The 13,989-nt window shown below is 39.4% G+C and overlaps 1 protein-coding gene across 12 annotated transcripts in view; it reads left to right on the top strand.

Annotated features, from left to right (window-relative positions):
• Positions 1–275: 275 nt before the first annotated feature.
• PFKFB1 (6-phosphofructo-2-kinase/fructose-2,6-biphosphatase 1) overlaps positions 276–13,989 on the top strand; it is a 54,868-nt gene continuing 41,154 nt past the window's right edge. For 7 of the 12 annotated variants that reach the window (XR_012430247.1, XR_012430249.1, XM_005593698.5 and 4 more), the window contains exon 1: positions 4,657–4,932. Coding sequence is in view for 5 of the 12 variants with exons in the window: in XM_005593698.5 (XP_005593755.1) it covers positions 4,812–4,932 (121 nt within the window). In the remaining 7 variants the exon portion in view is untranslated. Of the gene's footprint in view, positions 421–4,656; positions 4,933–13,989 lie in introns of those variants that run through there. The other 5 variants (XR_012430248.1, XM_005593699.5, XM_074029863.1 and 2 more) reach the window with 1 other exon arrangement.

The following is a 13,989-nucleotide window of genomic DNA, read 5'->3' as shown; positions in this document are numbered from 1 at the left end:
CAGATTGCTTTCCAGTAAGAGATTATGCCCATTTACACTGAAGACCAATCTGAAACTCAGCCCCAGCAAAATCCAGAACTTGCCTGTCTCCATAGCTGGTTTTAATTTCCCTATTCTGCAATGGCTTGTTAATATTAGTTCTGACCTTTGGGGCAAGGTGAACACATGGTTGGACTGAAGAGAAAAGGCTTCGGGTGGCTCAGGAACTTCTTTGGCAACTACAACAGCTAATATTTCAACAGAGCACATACACTCCCCCCACTTAACAAGGGTACATCCTCAGCCTTCTCAGGGAACCAACGAACACCTCCAGGCTTCCTCTTTGATGCCACCCACTGGACCTGCCTTAGGGGTCTGTAAATGCAAGACATCCGAGTGTTGGATAATTAGCAATGGAAGAAAAAACCTCTAGAATAAAAGGTAGGTGAGAAAGAAGGGAACGTAGGCAGGAGTTACACAAATCCACATCCATTCTTCAGGCCCTCTGAAAAATTTTCTTTGCGTAGATGGTTGGTTGACGTGTGCATTAAAGGGCATGGGAAAGTGGGGGAAAAGATTATATGTAACCTATTTATATATCTGTATATTTTTAAAAATCCATTCTGGCCTTTGTGGGACCCTGGCCCCCAGGGCAATTCCCTAGCACCTGTGAAAGTCTCTCTAACTTGTTCTGGTGTGGTTTTGAATGAACTGAGTGATTGAGATTATAGCTCTTACCTCCCCACTGATGTGTAAAGTAGGGTTGATTTGCTGTGGGCTTTGAACAAACTCTCTAGCTTCTCTGGGCATCAGTAGCCTCCTCAGTAAAATGGAAATCAGAGTCTCTAGCCAATGTTCCTCAGAGGGCTGTCACGATCAAGAAGGGTGGAAAGGCAGAAACCAAAGCTCTTTGGAGACATTTCGGGACTTCCTCCCTCTAAGAGTAGTGATCTTGCTTTTTTATATAGGCTCCACAAGCAATCCCACCCAAAACCCTCCAGCTGCTCTTCTCCCTGTGCGACTATGGTCTGTGGAGAGCCGCTTCCAGGACTAGGATTCAGTGAGGTTTGGGGCCCAGGCATGAGGCCGAAAATAGTGGAGAGATGGTGGGCCAGGACAGTGGCTGAGAAGGAAGGGGATCATAGACTCCTGTCACAGAAGGCCTGACACTCATATACATGCACCTAGCTTGTAAGTGTGTGGTCGATCTCCCCTCATGCCTTCATTCTCCACAAATGCATTCATACCCAAACAGTCTGAGAGCTACCAATAGGGAGACCCCATTCATGACTTTATTATCCATCAGCACTGTCATATGCTCCTTTACATAGGATTCTCCCCCCATACACATGCCCTATACTTTGGGAGGGGTACAGGGTCAGGATCTGGGGGCCTTGGGAAATCACATTGTAATCTTTTCTTCCCTAGAGATAGCCCCATTTTAGAATTTTAGACCAAGAGCTGCAGGTCAGAGCTTGGTCTTGAATGAGAATCTGGTACTGACTGAACCCTTTCTCTGCCACGAGTTCATTGGCCCTTTTCAGAGAGGACTTAATTCTTGTGTTTATCTGTTTCTGTCCCATTCAAGGTAGAGAAACCTTTCTAGATGCTACCTCCTACCTCAGACAAGTTAGTTCTCCCATCCAATTCCCTGCACAGCTCTCTGTTATAATATTTACCTTGTTGAACTAGGATTAGTTGTCCACAAGTTCATCTCATCTAGGGCAGAGAGATGTAGACTGCACAAACACAATAAGCAAGTGTCTCCTCTGTCCTCTGTGCCAGGGCCTGAATTGGACACTGGAAACACAAATTACAGATCACTGAGATCTAGTCTCCATCCTCAAGGAGTTCACAGTCTAGTGGGGAAGCAGACCAGGAAAATACTGGTGGATACTTGCTCAGATAGGAGCAGGTGGGCAATATAAGAACCAAAGACAAGGCCTGTCCCAAGGATACAGGGGTCACTTCCCAAAGGAAGTGAACATCAAACCAGACCTTGAAAAATGGGTCAGAATGTGTTGGGAATAGAAGGAGAAAAAATAGCATTTCAGGCTGAGCAAAGGCCAAGAAACAAGAAAACACACCATGTATTTTGGGGCCCAGTGAGTCAGCCAGTGAAGTTTAAGGATGGAGATCTAAGGAGAGACATGGCTGGACAGGTAGGCTGAAGCTTGATTGAGAAGTCTTGAGTGCCAAGTTGAGGTCTTTCCATAAAGCTTGTTTTGGTCTCCTGCTTCTGGGATCAGAATTGGTAACAGTGAGGAATCTCATAGCTAATTCCAGGCAAGTTTAAGTTAGGTTTTAGAGCCTGGACCCCAGGTTTACCCTTTCAGACTTTGTCAAAAGCCTGCCAGCTTCCTATCTCAGATTTCCTGCTGCTAAAATTGTCCTTCTGCCTGTTGGCAGGGTCATGGGGACAAAATTGTAAACATAGAAGAGACGTTCATGTGACCAGCTAGATTACCTTGAACATGCCACTTCCCCTCCCCAGACCTCAGTTTCCCTGTAAGGCTAACAAGGATGTTTGTAAGGATCAAATGAGATAAGGGATATGTTGTTGCTTTGTGGGCAATGGAAAACATACAGGGAAAGGGTTATAATTAAGATTATTAATATTAACAGATTTATACCAGTTAGGAAATTTATTAGAATTAAAAGAGTTGTATCTCTTACAAAGTCTAGTTCTGAGACTCTAGAGGTTCTGAGCTAACCTGTAAGACCACATTCTTAGATCAGGCATGTTTGATTAATTAAAGAAAAGCCCTGGCCTGGGAGAAATTAGGTCCCTAGTGTTCTATTCCTGACTTGGCCACTGATTTGCTACATGACCTTAGGATATTTCTAGAAAAATATTTCTAGACCTCAGTTTTCTTACCTGAGAGGGTGAGATGAAATGATCTCACAAGTCTTTACACAAAATCAAAAGAGTAAAACCAAATTCATCCTTCTAATTGATTTGCAGGAGCTCTTTGCATATTATAAATGTTAAACCTTTGCCATAATATTGTAAGTTTCCTTAACTGAGGGTTTTCTGTATGGTCAGCATTACAGTAGAAGTTTCAGGTTAGTCAAAGAGGTGTCTTATCATTTACCTCCCAAAGGGAGTAACAGTGTTAGATAATATATTTTTAACATTTCCCAGATTGCTTTACATTTTTTAACACATTGAATCTTCAACAATCCTAAGGAGGGTAGGTACTCCTATCATTGCCATGTTCCAGATAAGAAAACTGAAGCACTGAAAAGTTTAGTCTTCTGCTCATTGTCTCATAGCCAACAAGGGGCAGAGGTAGGATTCCACTAAAGAAATATGGCTCTAGAGCCTATTGCTCTTAACCATCATAATCTGCTGTCTCAGTTGATTCATTTAGATAGGTGGGCTCTGGAATGTATTAAAAGTTTGGTATGATTTATACACAACAACTGGAGGAAATCTGACCCTTGTGTAGACTAAGGCTTGCAAATGTATTTTAGGGAACTTCTTAAAAGGCAAAGTGGAACTGAGAGCATTTGAGGGCAGGGATTGGAAATTTCTGTCCCCAAGAGATTGCCCTTGTGTAGCCCAGCTCAGTGGAAGAAAGTTGAGCTTCCTCGTAGCCAATCATTGAAGGTTCACTGGGGGTGGGAAGGTTGCAGAAGAGTGAAGTAAGAGCACACTTGCGCATCTTCCAGGCAAGCTGTGCAGTTTTATGAGTTCTACACATAAAAGCCTCAAAACAACGTGTCAGGGGAGGGAGAGAGGGGGCAGGTGAGGGTGAGTCATCTGGGCTGGATGACTCTGGCCTGTGGACTTGTCCTACTTTGAGGCCATTGCTCTTTGCTCCCTGCTGCAGCCTCCACCCTCTTAAATCTCCATCCTAATGGCTTGGCATGAGGAACTTTAGTGAAATTTTCTATCAGTTCATGATGCCAATGTCATTCTCCTTAGGGGATCTGACAGTGGCTAACAGCCATGTGGGCAGAGCTTACCATTCCCCCACCTCCAGCCCCAGGCAATGGCTGCACTCTTCCAAAGGTGTCAGTTTACTCCTATTTATTTAGCCCTTGGCTGGAGAGAGTAGAAAGATGATCAGATAGTGCCCATCTCTTCAAGAGTGCCCCAGGCAGCACATTTCAGGTGGGAGAGGCCCTGTGGCAAGGAAGGCAGCAGAATCCAGAGAAGACAAGGGATGCAAGGCCATTTTGGGTCGGAGAAGCAGAGAAGTAATGGACCTTCCATGTCCAGTTTGGGCCTCTAATTGCCAGCTCAAAACACTGCATTCCCCAGTAGGGACTTTGTGTTTGTGTTTTTGTCCTTGGGAACCTTGCATTTCTGATGTAAATCTTGATTTCTGGGTTGGAGCTTGACATTCTACTTAGGTCCATTTTTTAATTTCAAAGCTGGGAAAGCCGCTGAGACCTACCTCCATCACCTTTGCCTCTCTACCCCACACAGGCTGTAAGCACATGATCTTTGGTCTTTTATTTGCATACTCTATTAGTCTTGTCTTCATTGGAGGGAAGTGACTGGTCAGACCTGGACTGTGTTGCTGGCTGCCTTCCTTGTTGGGCTCCAACTTACCTCCTATGTACACAGCCCTTGGAGTTCAGAGGCCTCTCCTGACCTCTGCCCAACCTCTTGCTCTCTGCACCCAATACCCCTAGTACATACAGGAGCAGAGGCAGGCTAGGACCAGAGGAAAGAGGAGAAGGGACTGAAGACAGACTTTGAGAGGGCTTAGAAACCCAGTGCACCCCCCGTCCGCTCTGTCCACCTGCTGCTGTAACCACAGTGAGGGAGAAGACAGCTAGTAAGATAGGAAGTGAGGCCGGGTACCTTGTGGGCAGTGATGTCATTAGCTGCGACTCCTAAGATGTCTCCAGAGATGGGAGAGCTCACCCAAACCAGGTTGCAGAAGATCTGGATTCCACACAGCAGCGGCAGCAGCAGGCTGCATCGGAGAAGGGGCTGTAAGTGGGGTTTACTTCCGTGGGTTTCAAGGTGGTGGTGGTAGAGTGGGTGTAGAAGAGCAAAGGATGCACCTCCCCTTAACGTACACTCCCACCTCAACCTAAAAGTTGGAGTAGATGAACAACTGGATGAAATAGAGGCTAGTGTCAAAAAGGTGAGGAAAGAATGAGAGAGAAGACAACCGGAAAGAAAGAGATGAAGACAGAGAAGGAGGATTAGGTTAAGACCATCTTAATCAGAGGGATCTTTAGGAACTTTTCATTTCTTAGGCAGAGCTTGTTTGGAATGTTTCTTGTGTAGAATTTAAGATTTCTAGTTCAGGACTGTTCAGTGATAGCCTAGTATGTTTCATTTTGGTGACTTCTGTGAAGTGTCTGGGAGTTGGTCTTGTCTGACTGATAGTGCCTGGGTGAAATAAGGTGATGGCTCCTGGCATCATCTCTCAGGGGACAGGTGCTGCGTACACAACAGTGCCATGTCACTGGTCAGTATTGCTCCTCTCCTTTCTCAGGCCTTTTCTGAGTCTCTACCTGCCTAGGTTGGGAAACACTTCATGTCCTGTCTCCAATGTTGGCTCTCTGGCACATAGGGACCTCCTTGCTGCTCTAGGAATTTGAGAGAGACAGTCTCTCAGGGCCAGCCCACTGGTGTGGTGCTCACTTTGGAAATTTAAGAAAGATCAAGGGCAAAAGAAAAGTAAACAAAACCTGTACGTATTTAAAAAGAAACGAGTATACCCATTTCCCATAGATAACAGGCGACAGTGGTGGACCAAGGTGCATCCAGCCCAGGGATTGTAGCCTGAATGGCCATAAGGTGGGTTAAGATAAGGCAGCTGTGGACTGTGGGACTCAGACACCCCAAAGGCCAGCTAACCAAGTTTCCACTCTGCTAATGCTAGAGGAGGCCCAGGCTCAGAGATATTGGGGGTAGCAGTAGTTGCTTAGAGGATCCAGGAGCATATAGAATGTTAAATATAGTTATAATATACAGGATGTAGGGTGTGGGTGGAGGAAGAGAGACAAAAAAGACTAGGCTCCTGTTCTCTCTCTTTCTTATCTCCACCAGCTCTCACACTCACTCAACTGGAGATCTAGGAGCCTGGAGACTGAGAGGTACCCTCACCCAGCCAGCCACTCTTGGCCTTTTCCAAGGGGCTGTTTAGTTGACAAGCAAGCCATTCTCTGCATACACGGGTCCTCCAGAGCTAGAATGCTTATAGTCCTGGGAACTGTGTCTTTCAAGTTGGAGAGATAATATACATAAATCATCTAATATAGTCTCTATCAAATAGAAGATGAAAAATAAATACGTGCTCACTTTAGTTTGGAGCGTCACTTCCCTCAGCTATAAAACAGAATTAATGCCTATGACCCAGTGTTATTGGGAGTAATTCACTGATTCAGAGGTTCTGGATCCAGACTGCTTAGGTTTGAGTCTCAGCTCTGTCTCCCCCTGTGTCTGTGACCTTGGACAACTCTTTTAACCTCTCTGGGCTTCTCTGTTTCCTCACCTGTAAAAGGAAGTTAATAACAGTGTAGTTGTGAAGATTAGATGAGCTGAAGCCTATGACATGCTTAGAAGAGTGTCCAGCACATAGTACACACTCAGTAATTGTTAATTATCCTAATTCTTATTGTTCTTGTTGTTTAAACAAGAAAGTGGGTGTGTGGTCTTATTTACCATCATATCCTCAACATCAGGCCCTGATCCTGGCACATAGTAGATGTAAGTGGTCATTCAATAAATGGTCACTCTGTGCTACTTCCACTCTACCACTCGCCATAGCCAAAAATGGGGCTCTGTGTGCACAAGACAGTCATTCATTAATATCTGACTAAATTTTATCAGACCATAGATGCAAAAAAACTTAGATAGTGGTTGCCAAGTCTGGGCAATGTCTGGTTCACCTCTTGCTAGGGAGGCCAGTCTATTTGTCCCTGTAAGGTCTGAATCACCTTTTTCTTGGAGCATCCTCTCTAGAAGACACACAGTCACTTAATGTTATTCTGAAGATTAAATACATTAACATGTAAAGTACTTGAACAGCTGTGCATATTCTTTTCTCATGCAACATTATGTTTATGTGAACCACCCATGTTATTGTTGCAAGCAGTTGTAGTTTGTTTATTCCCCTTGTGAATATCCCACAGTTTATTTATCCATCTTACTATTGTTGAGCATTTGAGTAGTTTCTAATTTTTGATTATGAACAATAATCCAATGGGCATTCTTGTACCTTTATCCTGGTAGAGCAAGTCCCTCCATCTTGTCCTTCTTATGTAGTGTCTTGGCTATTCTTGGCCCAGTGCTCTTCTCCATAAATTTTAGAATCAGCTTTCCAAGTTAAACACACACACACACACACACACACACACACACACACACACACACACATGCACACACACACACAGACACACACACGAGACAGAGAGAGAGAGAGAGAACTTTTGGGATTTTGATGGAAATTACATTCAATCTGTAAATCTAATCAATTTGAGGAGAGTTGCCATCTTTGTGATGTTGAGTCTTCCCTAAACATGGTATATCACTCCATGTATTCAGACTTTTTCATGTTGAGTGAAGTTTTATAATTTAATCCATAAAAGGCTTGCATGCCATTGTAAGATTTTTGACTTATTTTTTGTTGCTATGTTAAATAGTACCTTTTTAGAAAATTAAATTTTATAGCAGTATGTTGCTAATGTATACAACTGTACTTGTTTTTCATGTAATGAATTTGTAACTAGCAAACCTGCTAAACTTTCTTATGAGTTTTGATAATTTGTATGTAAATGATAGCTTTCATTTTCCCCACAATCCTTATTTTTATCATTTTCTTATATTATTACACTGCTAAGACCTCCCACCTTTAATACACACACACGAGATGTGCAGTACATGTTGAAAAGAAATGTTAATAGTGTGTATTCTTATGCTGATCCCGATTTTAAGTTTCACCATTGAGTAAATTTGCTATAGTTTTTTTGGTAGATATCATTTAATAGGTTAAAGAGGTTCCTGTGTATTCTGAGTTTGCCAATACAATTTTTAAAGCATGAGTGAATGTTGAATTTTATTAAACATGTTTCTGTATTCAATGAAATGACATTAATTTTCTATTTTAACCCATTACTGTGGTACATTACATTAGAGTTTTTCTTGTGTTGAAATAATCTTGCAGTCCTGGGATAAATAAAAACTTCTGAATTTCTTTCACTAATATTTTGTTTAGGATTTTAGCATTTTACTTAGGAAAGAGATTGGCCTGTAATTTTTCCAAGAGTGTCAAGATTATAGTAACCTCATAAAATCAGAATTAAAAAAAACCTTTCATTCTGTCCTCTGACAGAGGTTGTCTGCAGAACTAGCCATTCCTCAAATATTTTACCTGGCAGCATTTCCAGGTAAAACCATTTGGACCTGGTGTCTCCTTTAATATTTTAATGGATACAATCTCTTTTATCAGTTATAGAATCCTTTCAGTTTGCTATTTCCACTAAAGTCAGCTTTCTTAAGCTTTCCTAAGTCATGGTTTTCTAGGAATTTTTCTACTTCACATCAGTTTTCAAATTTATTTTGTGTGAAGTTCTTATCTTTGTATCTTTTTAAAATCTCTGTTGCATTTGTAGTTATAGCTTCTCTTTTGTCATATTGTTTATTTGCACCTTCTCAATCAATCTTGCTATAAGTTTGACACTTTTATAATTCTTCTAAAATAATCAACTTTTGACCTTTTGACCATTTCTGTTATCTTTATTTTCTATTTAACTAGTTTTTCATCATTATTCTGTTTCTCCTACTTTCTTTGGATTCATTCTGTTGCTCTTTTTTAACTAGTAGGGTTGCATGCTGCTCAGCTCATTCATTTTCAGACTTTCTTCTTTTCTAATTTAAGTATACAATGCTATAATTGGCCTACTAAACAGGGCTGATATTCCACAGATTCACAATCATATGGCCATATGAATTTTCAAAATATTTCTAGTCCATTTTATAAATAGGCACTGTCCCAGGCTTTTTTAGTCTCTCTGACACTTACCCAGCTACCCTGGCCACCTCAATTCCTTTCCCAGGACAGCCAGGACCTACTGATTATCATCTAGCAACTAAAGGATTAATGCCTACCACAGCAGGAGGTCTCCAGTACTTGGTGCCAGCCCTTGGACCAGCTTCTGTTTTGATAGATCAGTGCTCTTGTCATTTCCATTTTAATTCCATTCTAGTCAGAGAACAAACTTTGTATTATTTCAGTTCTTTGAAGTCTGTTGATACTTGCTTTATGGACCAACTTATGGAAAATTCTGGTAAATGTTCCATGAGCACTTGAAAAGAATGTGCATTTTACAGTTGTGTTTAGTGTACTATATACCTCGATTAAGTTGTGTTTGTTAATCTGGCTCAAATGTTCTATATTCTTCTGGGGTTTTGGCTGCCTGTTGATATGGAAAATTTGTTAATGTCTCCTTGTATTTCTGTCAATCTTGAAAGTTCGTAGTTACAAACAGATTTAGAATTGCTATATCTTCCTTGTGAATTGAATATTTTATCACCATGTAAGGAAATTATTAACTCTGGTAATACCTGGTAATTTGGTATCATTGATGTTTTTGCCCTATAATCAATCTTTTTTCTCATATTAATATACCTACTAGCTAATATACCTATTAGCTTTATTTAGCTTAATATTTGCCTGGTATGTGTTTTCCTACATTTTAAAAAAATTGTTTTTGATAGAGATATAATTCACATACCATAAAATTCACCATTTTGAAGTATACAGGCAGTGGTTTTGAGTATATTCACATAGTTGTGTAACCATCACCACTACTTCCAGAACATTTTCTTTATGCCAAAAAGGAGTTCCATACTGTAGACTCACTCCAGATGACCCCCTCCCCTTAGCCCCTGGCAACCAGTAATCTACTTTCAGTCTCTAAGGATTTGCCTATTCTGGACATTTTATATAAGGGGAGTCATACAATATGTGGCCTTTTGTATCTGGCTCATTTCTTTGGGCATGATGTTTTCAAGGTTAATCCATGTTGTAGCATGCGAAGTCACAAAGATTTATGCCTAGGCTTTTTTCTAAGAGTTTTATAGTCTTAGTTCTTACATTTAGGTTTTTAAATTTATTCTGAGTTAATATTTGCATGTGGTGTGAGATGGGAATCCAGCTTCATTCTTTTGCATGTAGATATCCAGTTGTCCTAGCAGCATTTTTTGAAGACTCTTTTTTCCCCTACTTAATTGTCTTGGCACCTTTGATGAAAATCAGGTGACTATAATAAGTTGAAGGGTTTACTTCTGGGCTCTCAGTTCTATTCCATTGGTGTTTATGTATCCCTGTCCTTATACCAGTACCACACATTCTTGATTACTGTAGTTTTTAATAAATCTTGAAATTGGGAAGCATGTCTTCTATTTTTGTTCTTTTTCAGATTGTTTTCAAGATTGTTTTGGCTATTCTAGGTCCTCTGCATTTCCATATAAATTTTAAGACCAATTTATTAATTTCTGCAAAGAATTAAGCTGGCACTTTGACAGAGGCTGCATTTAATCTATAGATTAGTTAGGGAATATTACCATCTTAACAATAGTAAGTTTTAGGTCCCTGAACATGAGATGTTGTTGCATTTACTTAGGTCTTTATTTTAAGCATTGTTTTGTAGTTTTCAGAGTGTTTTACATTTTTTAAAGTATTCTTTTAAGCATTTTATTGTTTTGATGCTATTATAAATAGAATTGCTTTACTTAATTTCATTTTGTTTGCTCATGGCTACTTTATATAAATGTAATTGATTTTTGTATATTGATCTTATATTCTGCAACATTTCTGGACTCATTTATTAGGTCCAATAGTGTTTTTTAGTGCATTCCTTGGGATTTTCTATATACAAGATTATGTTATCTACAAATAGAAATAATTTCATCTCTTCCTTTCCAATCTGGATGCCTTTTATTTTCTTTTTCTTACCTAATTACCTTTGCTATAACCTCTACTAGAATGTTGAAAAGATGAGATGAAAACAGACATCCTTCTCTTGTTACTGATCTTGTCAGGGGGCATGGGGGAAACATTCAGTCTTTCATCATTAAGTGTGATAGTCGCTGTGGGTTTTTCATTGGTGTCTTTTATTAGGTTTAGGACCTTTCCTTCTAGTCTTAATTTGTTGTTGGTTTTATCATGAAGGGATATTTAATTTCCCAAATGCTTTATCTGTGCCTATTATGATGATCATATGGTTTTTGTCCTTAATTCTATTGATGTGGTCTATTGCATTGATTTTCAAAGGTTAATCAAGCTTGCATTCCTATAATAAATCTAACTTGATTGTGATGTATAAAGTATTATAATATATACATATATCTAATATATACATATAAATCCTTTTATACATTCCTGAGTTCAGTTTGCTAGTATTTTGTGGGGATTTTTACATCCATATTCATAACAGCTATTGGTCTATAATTTTCTTTTCTTCTAATATATGTGCCTAACTTTGGTAGCACAGAAATACTGGCCTCATGGAATGAGTTGGAAAGTGCTTCTTCCTCTTCTACTTTTTGAAAGAGCTTTTGAAGAATTGTATTATTCTTTAAATGTTTGCTAGAATTCACCAGTGAAACCATCTAATCCTGGACTTTACTTTGTGGCAAGGTTTTTCAGTACTTATTCAATCCCTTGTCATAGATCTATTTAGATTTCATTTCTTTTTTAGTCAGTTTTGAGAGTTTGTATCATTCTAATAATTTGTCTATTTCACCTAAGGCATTTATTGTGTTGGCATACATTTATGATTGTTCATAATATTCCCTTATAATTCTTTTTATTTTCATAAAGTCAGTAGTAATGTCTCCTCTTTTTTTCCTGAATTTACTAATTTGAGTTTTCTCTTTTTTTTCTTGGCTAGTCTCACTGAAGGTTTGTCAAGTTTGTTAATTTTTTCAAATAACCAACTTTTGATTTTGTTGATTTTTTTCTAATGTTTTCCTCTTCTCCGTTTTATTATTTTCACCTCTAATTCTTATTATATCCTTTCTTCTGTTTCCTTTAGGTTCCCATATTTGTGAATTTCCCAAAGTTGTCTCTGTTATTAGTTTTTAATTTTACACCATTATGATGGAGAACATGTCTTATATGATTTCCATCCTTCCAAATTTATTGAAGCTTGTTTTATGGCCTAGAATATTGTCTGTCTTGGAGAATGTTTGATGTACACTTTGGAAAAAATGTATAGTCTGCTGTTTGGGGATGGAGTGTTTTACAGATGTTCGTTATTACTACTTTGTGTTGAAGTCCTCTATTTCCCTGTTGTTGATCTTCTATGTAGTTGTTCTATCCATTATAGTAGTTTGAGAGGTAAGTCTTTCAGGATTCTTCATACCCCAGAAGGGCTCTTCTTACCTGTCCCTCTCTCTCTTGTTCTCTCTGATAAACGAGCTGGCCTATGTTGCTCTTAGTTAAGTGAACTTGTAGTTTTTGAGAACATCCTTGGGCTTGAGCTTCTTTATACAATGTTAAAAATAAAGTTAGTTTTCGGGGGAGAGTTTCAGAGTTCGCTCATCTTATGAATTTCCTCTCTCCATGGGCATACTGTCTGAGCACTGTTCTGGGTGCTGGGCGAGGCAGCAGCTTCTGGTCTTAGTTTGCCTGTCCTGGTGTGGAACCTACCCTATGAGCAAGATGGAATGAGGGTAATCAGGACCCCAGTATTCTTAGCCTATTGCACCTGGGATATAGCCTCCATTCTATGAGTAAAAACTGGGAGGAGGAAGGGAACCTCCAACCTCTTAACCACACTTGCCAGGCCTCTGCAATTTTGAGTGGAAGGGAATGCTAAATGCTAGCTCTCTGCTCCTTCCAGTAAGATGCCAAAGTACCGATGGGACATTCTCTCCAAGAAGAAAAGGAGATTCATCTTGGCTACACACACCTTAAGTGGAGCTTCTATCAAGCTAAGCTTGGAGCCAGTAGTGAGGGGACAGTAGTAAGGTTGGGAACAGTAGCATGGCACATGTGTCAAAGACTGTGTTCTTACCAAATTTCAGTAGATTTTCTTGAATAAAAATATCTTCATGTGCTGTATTCCATTTAAGATAATTTCCAGAGATTTTAAAAGATTGTAGTGTTGTAATTTTTGCCAGCTGAGCTTGTTTTATTAGAGAAAGGGTTTTCAGAGTTCCTCATGCGCTCATGCCAGAAATGAAGGTCTCAAGATTGTTTTTGTGTGTTGATCTTGTATCTTGCAGCCTTGATGAACTCACTTGTTAGTTCAAGGAATTTCTGTAGTTTAGGGGGATATTTCTATGTAGACAATGATGACATTTCAAATAGGGAATTTTTAAAAATTATTTTCCAAACTGTATGCCTTTTATTTCCTTTTATTGCCTTATTGCAGTGGTTAGAACTTCTAGTACTATGTCAAAAGAGTGGAGAAGGTGGAAATCCTTACATTAGTCCTGATGTTAGGGGGAAAGCATTTAGTCTTTCACTTTTAAGTATAATGTTGGTGATAGTTTTTGTTTGCTTTGTAGAAGTTTCTTATCAAGTTGAATTTAAACAAATTTACAAGAAAAAAAAACAAAAAACCCTATTAAAAAGTAGGCAAAGGACATAAACAGACACTTTTCAAAAGAAGACATACATACAGCCAACAAGCATATGAAAAAATGCTCAACATCACTTATGATTAGGGAAATGCAAATCAAAGCCACAGTGAGATACCATCTCACACCAGTCAGAATGGCTATCATAAAAAAGTCAAAAAATAACAGATGCTGGCGAGATTGCAGAAGAAAGTGAATGTTTATACACTGCTAGTGGGAATGTAAATTAGCTCAACCATGTGGAAAGCAGTGTAGTGATTCATCAAAGAGCTAAAAACAGAAGTACCATTCAACCCAGCAATCCCATTACCAGGTATATACCCAAGGGAATATAAATCATTCTATTATAAAGACACATGCAGACATATCACATCGCAATACCAAAGACATGGAATCAACCTAAATGTCTATCAATGACAGACTGGATAAAGAAAATGTAGTATGTA

The sequence above is a fragment of the Macaca fascicularis genome, chromosome X (assembly GCF_037993035.2).
Source record: "Macaca fascicularis isolate 582-1 chromosome X, T2T-MFA8v1.1".
Classification (NCBI taxonomy): domain Eukaryota; kingdom Metazoa; phylum Chordata; class Mammalia; order Primates; family Cercopithecidae; genus Macaca; species Macaca fascicularis.
This window is presented reverse-complemented; position numbering and strand designations above follow the sequence as displayed.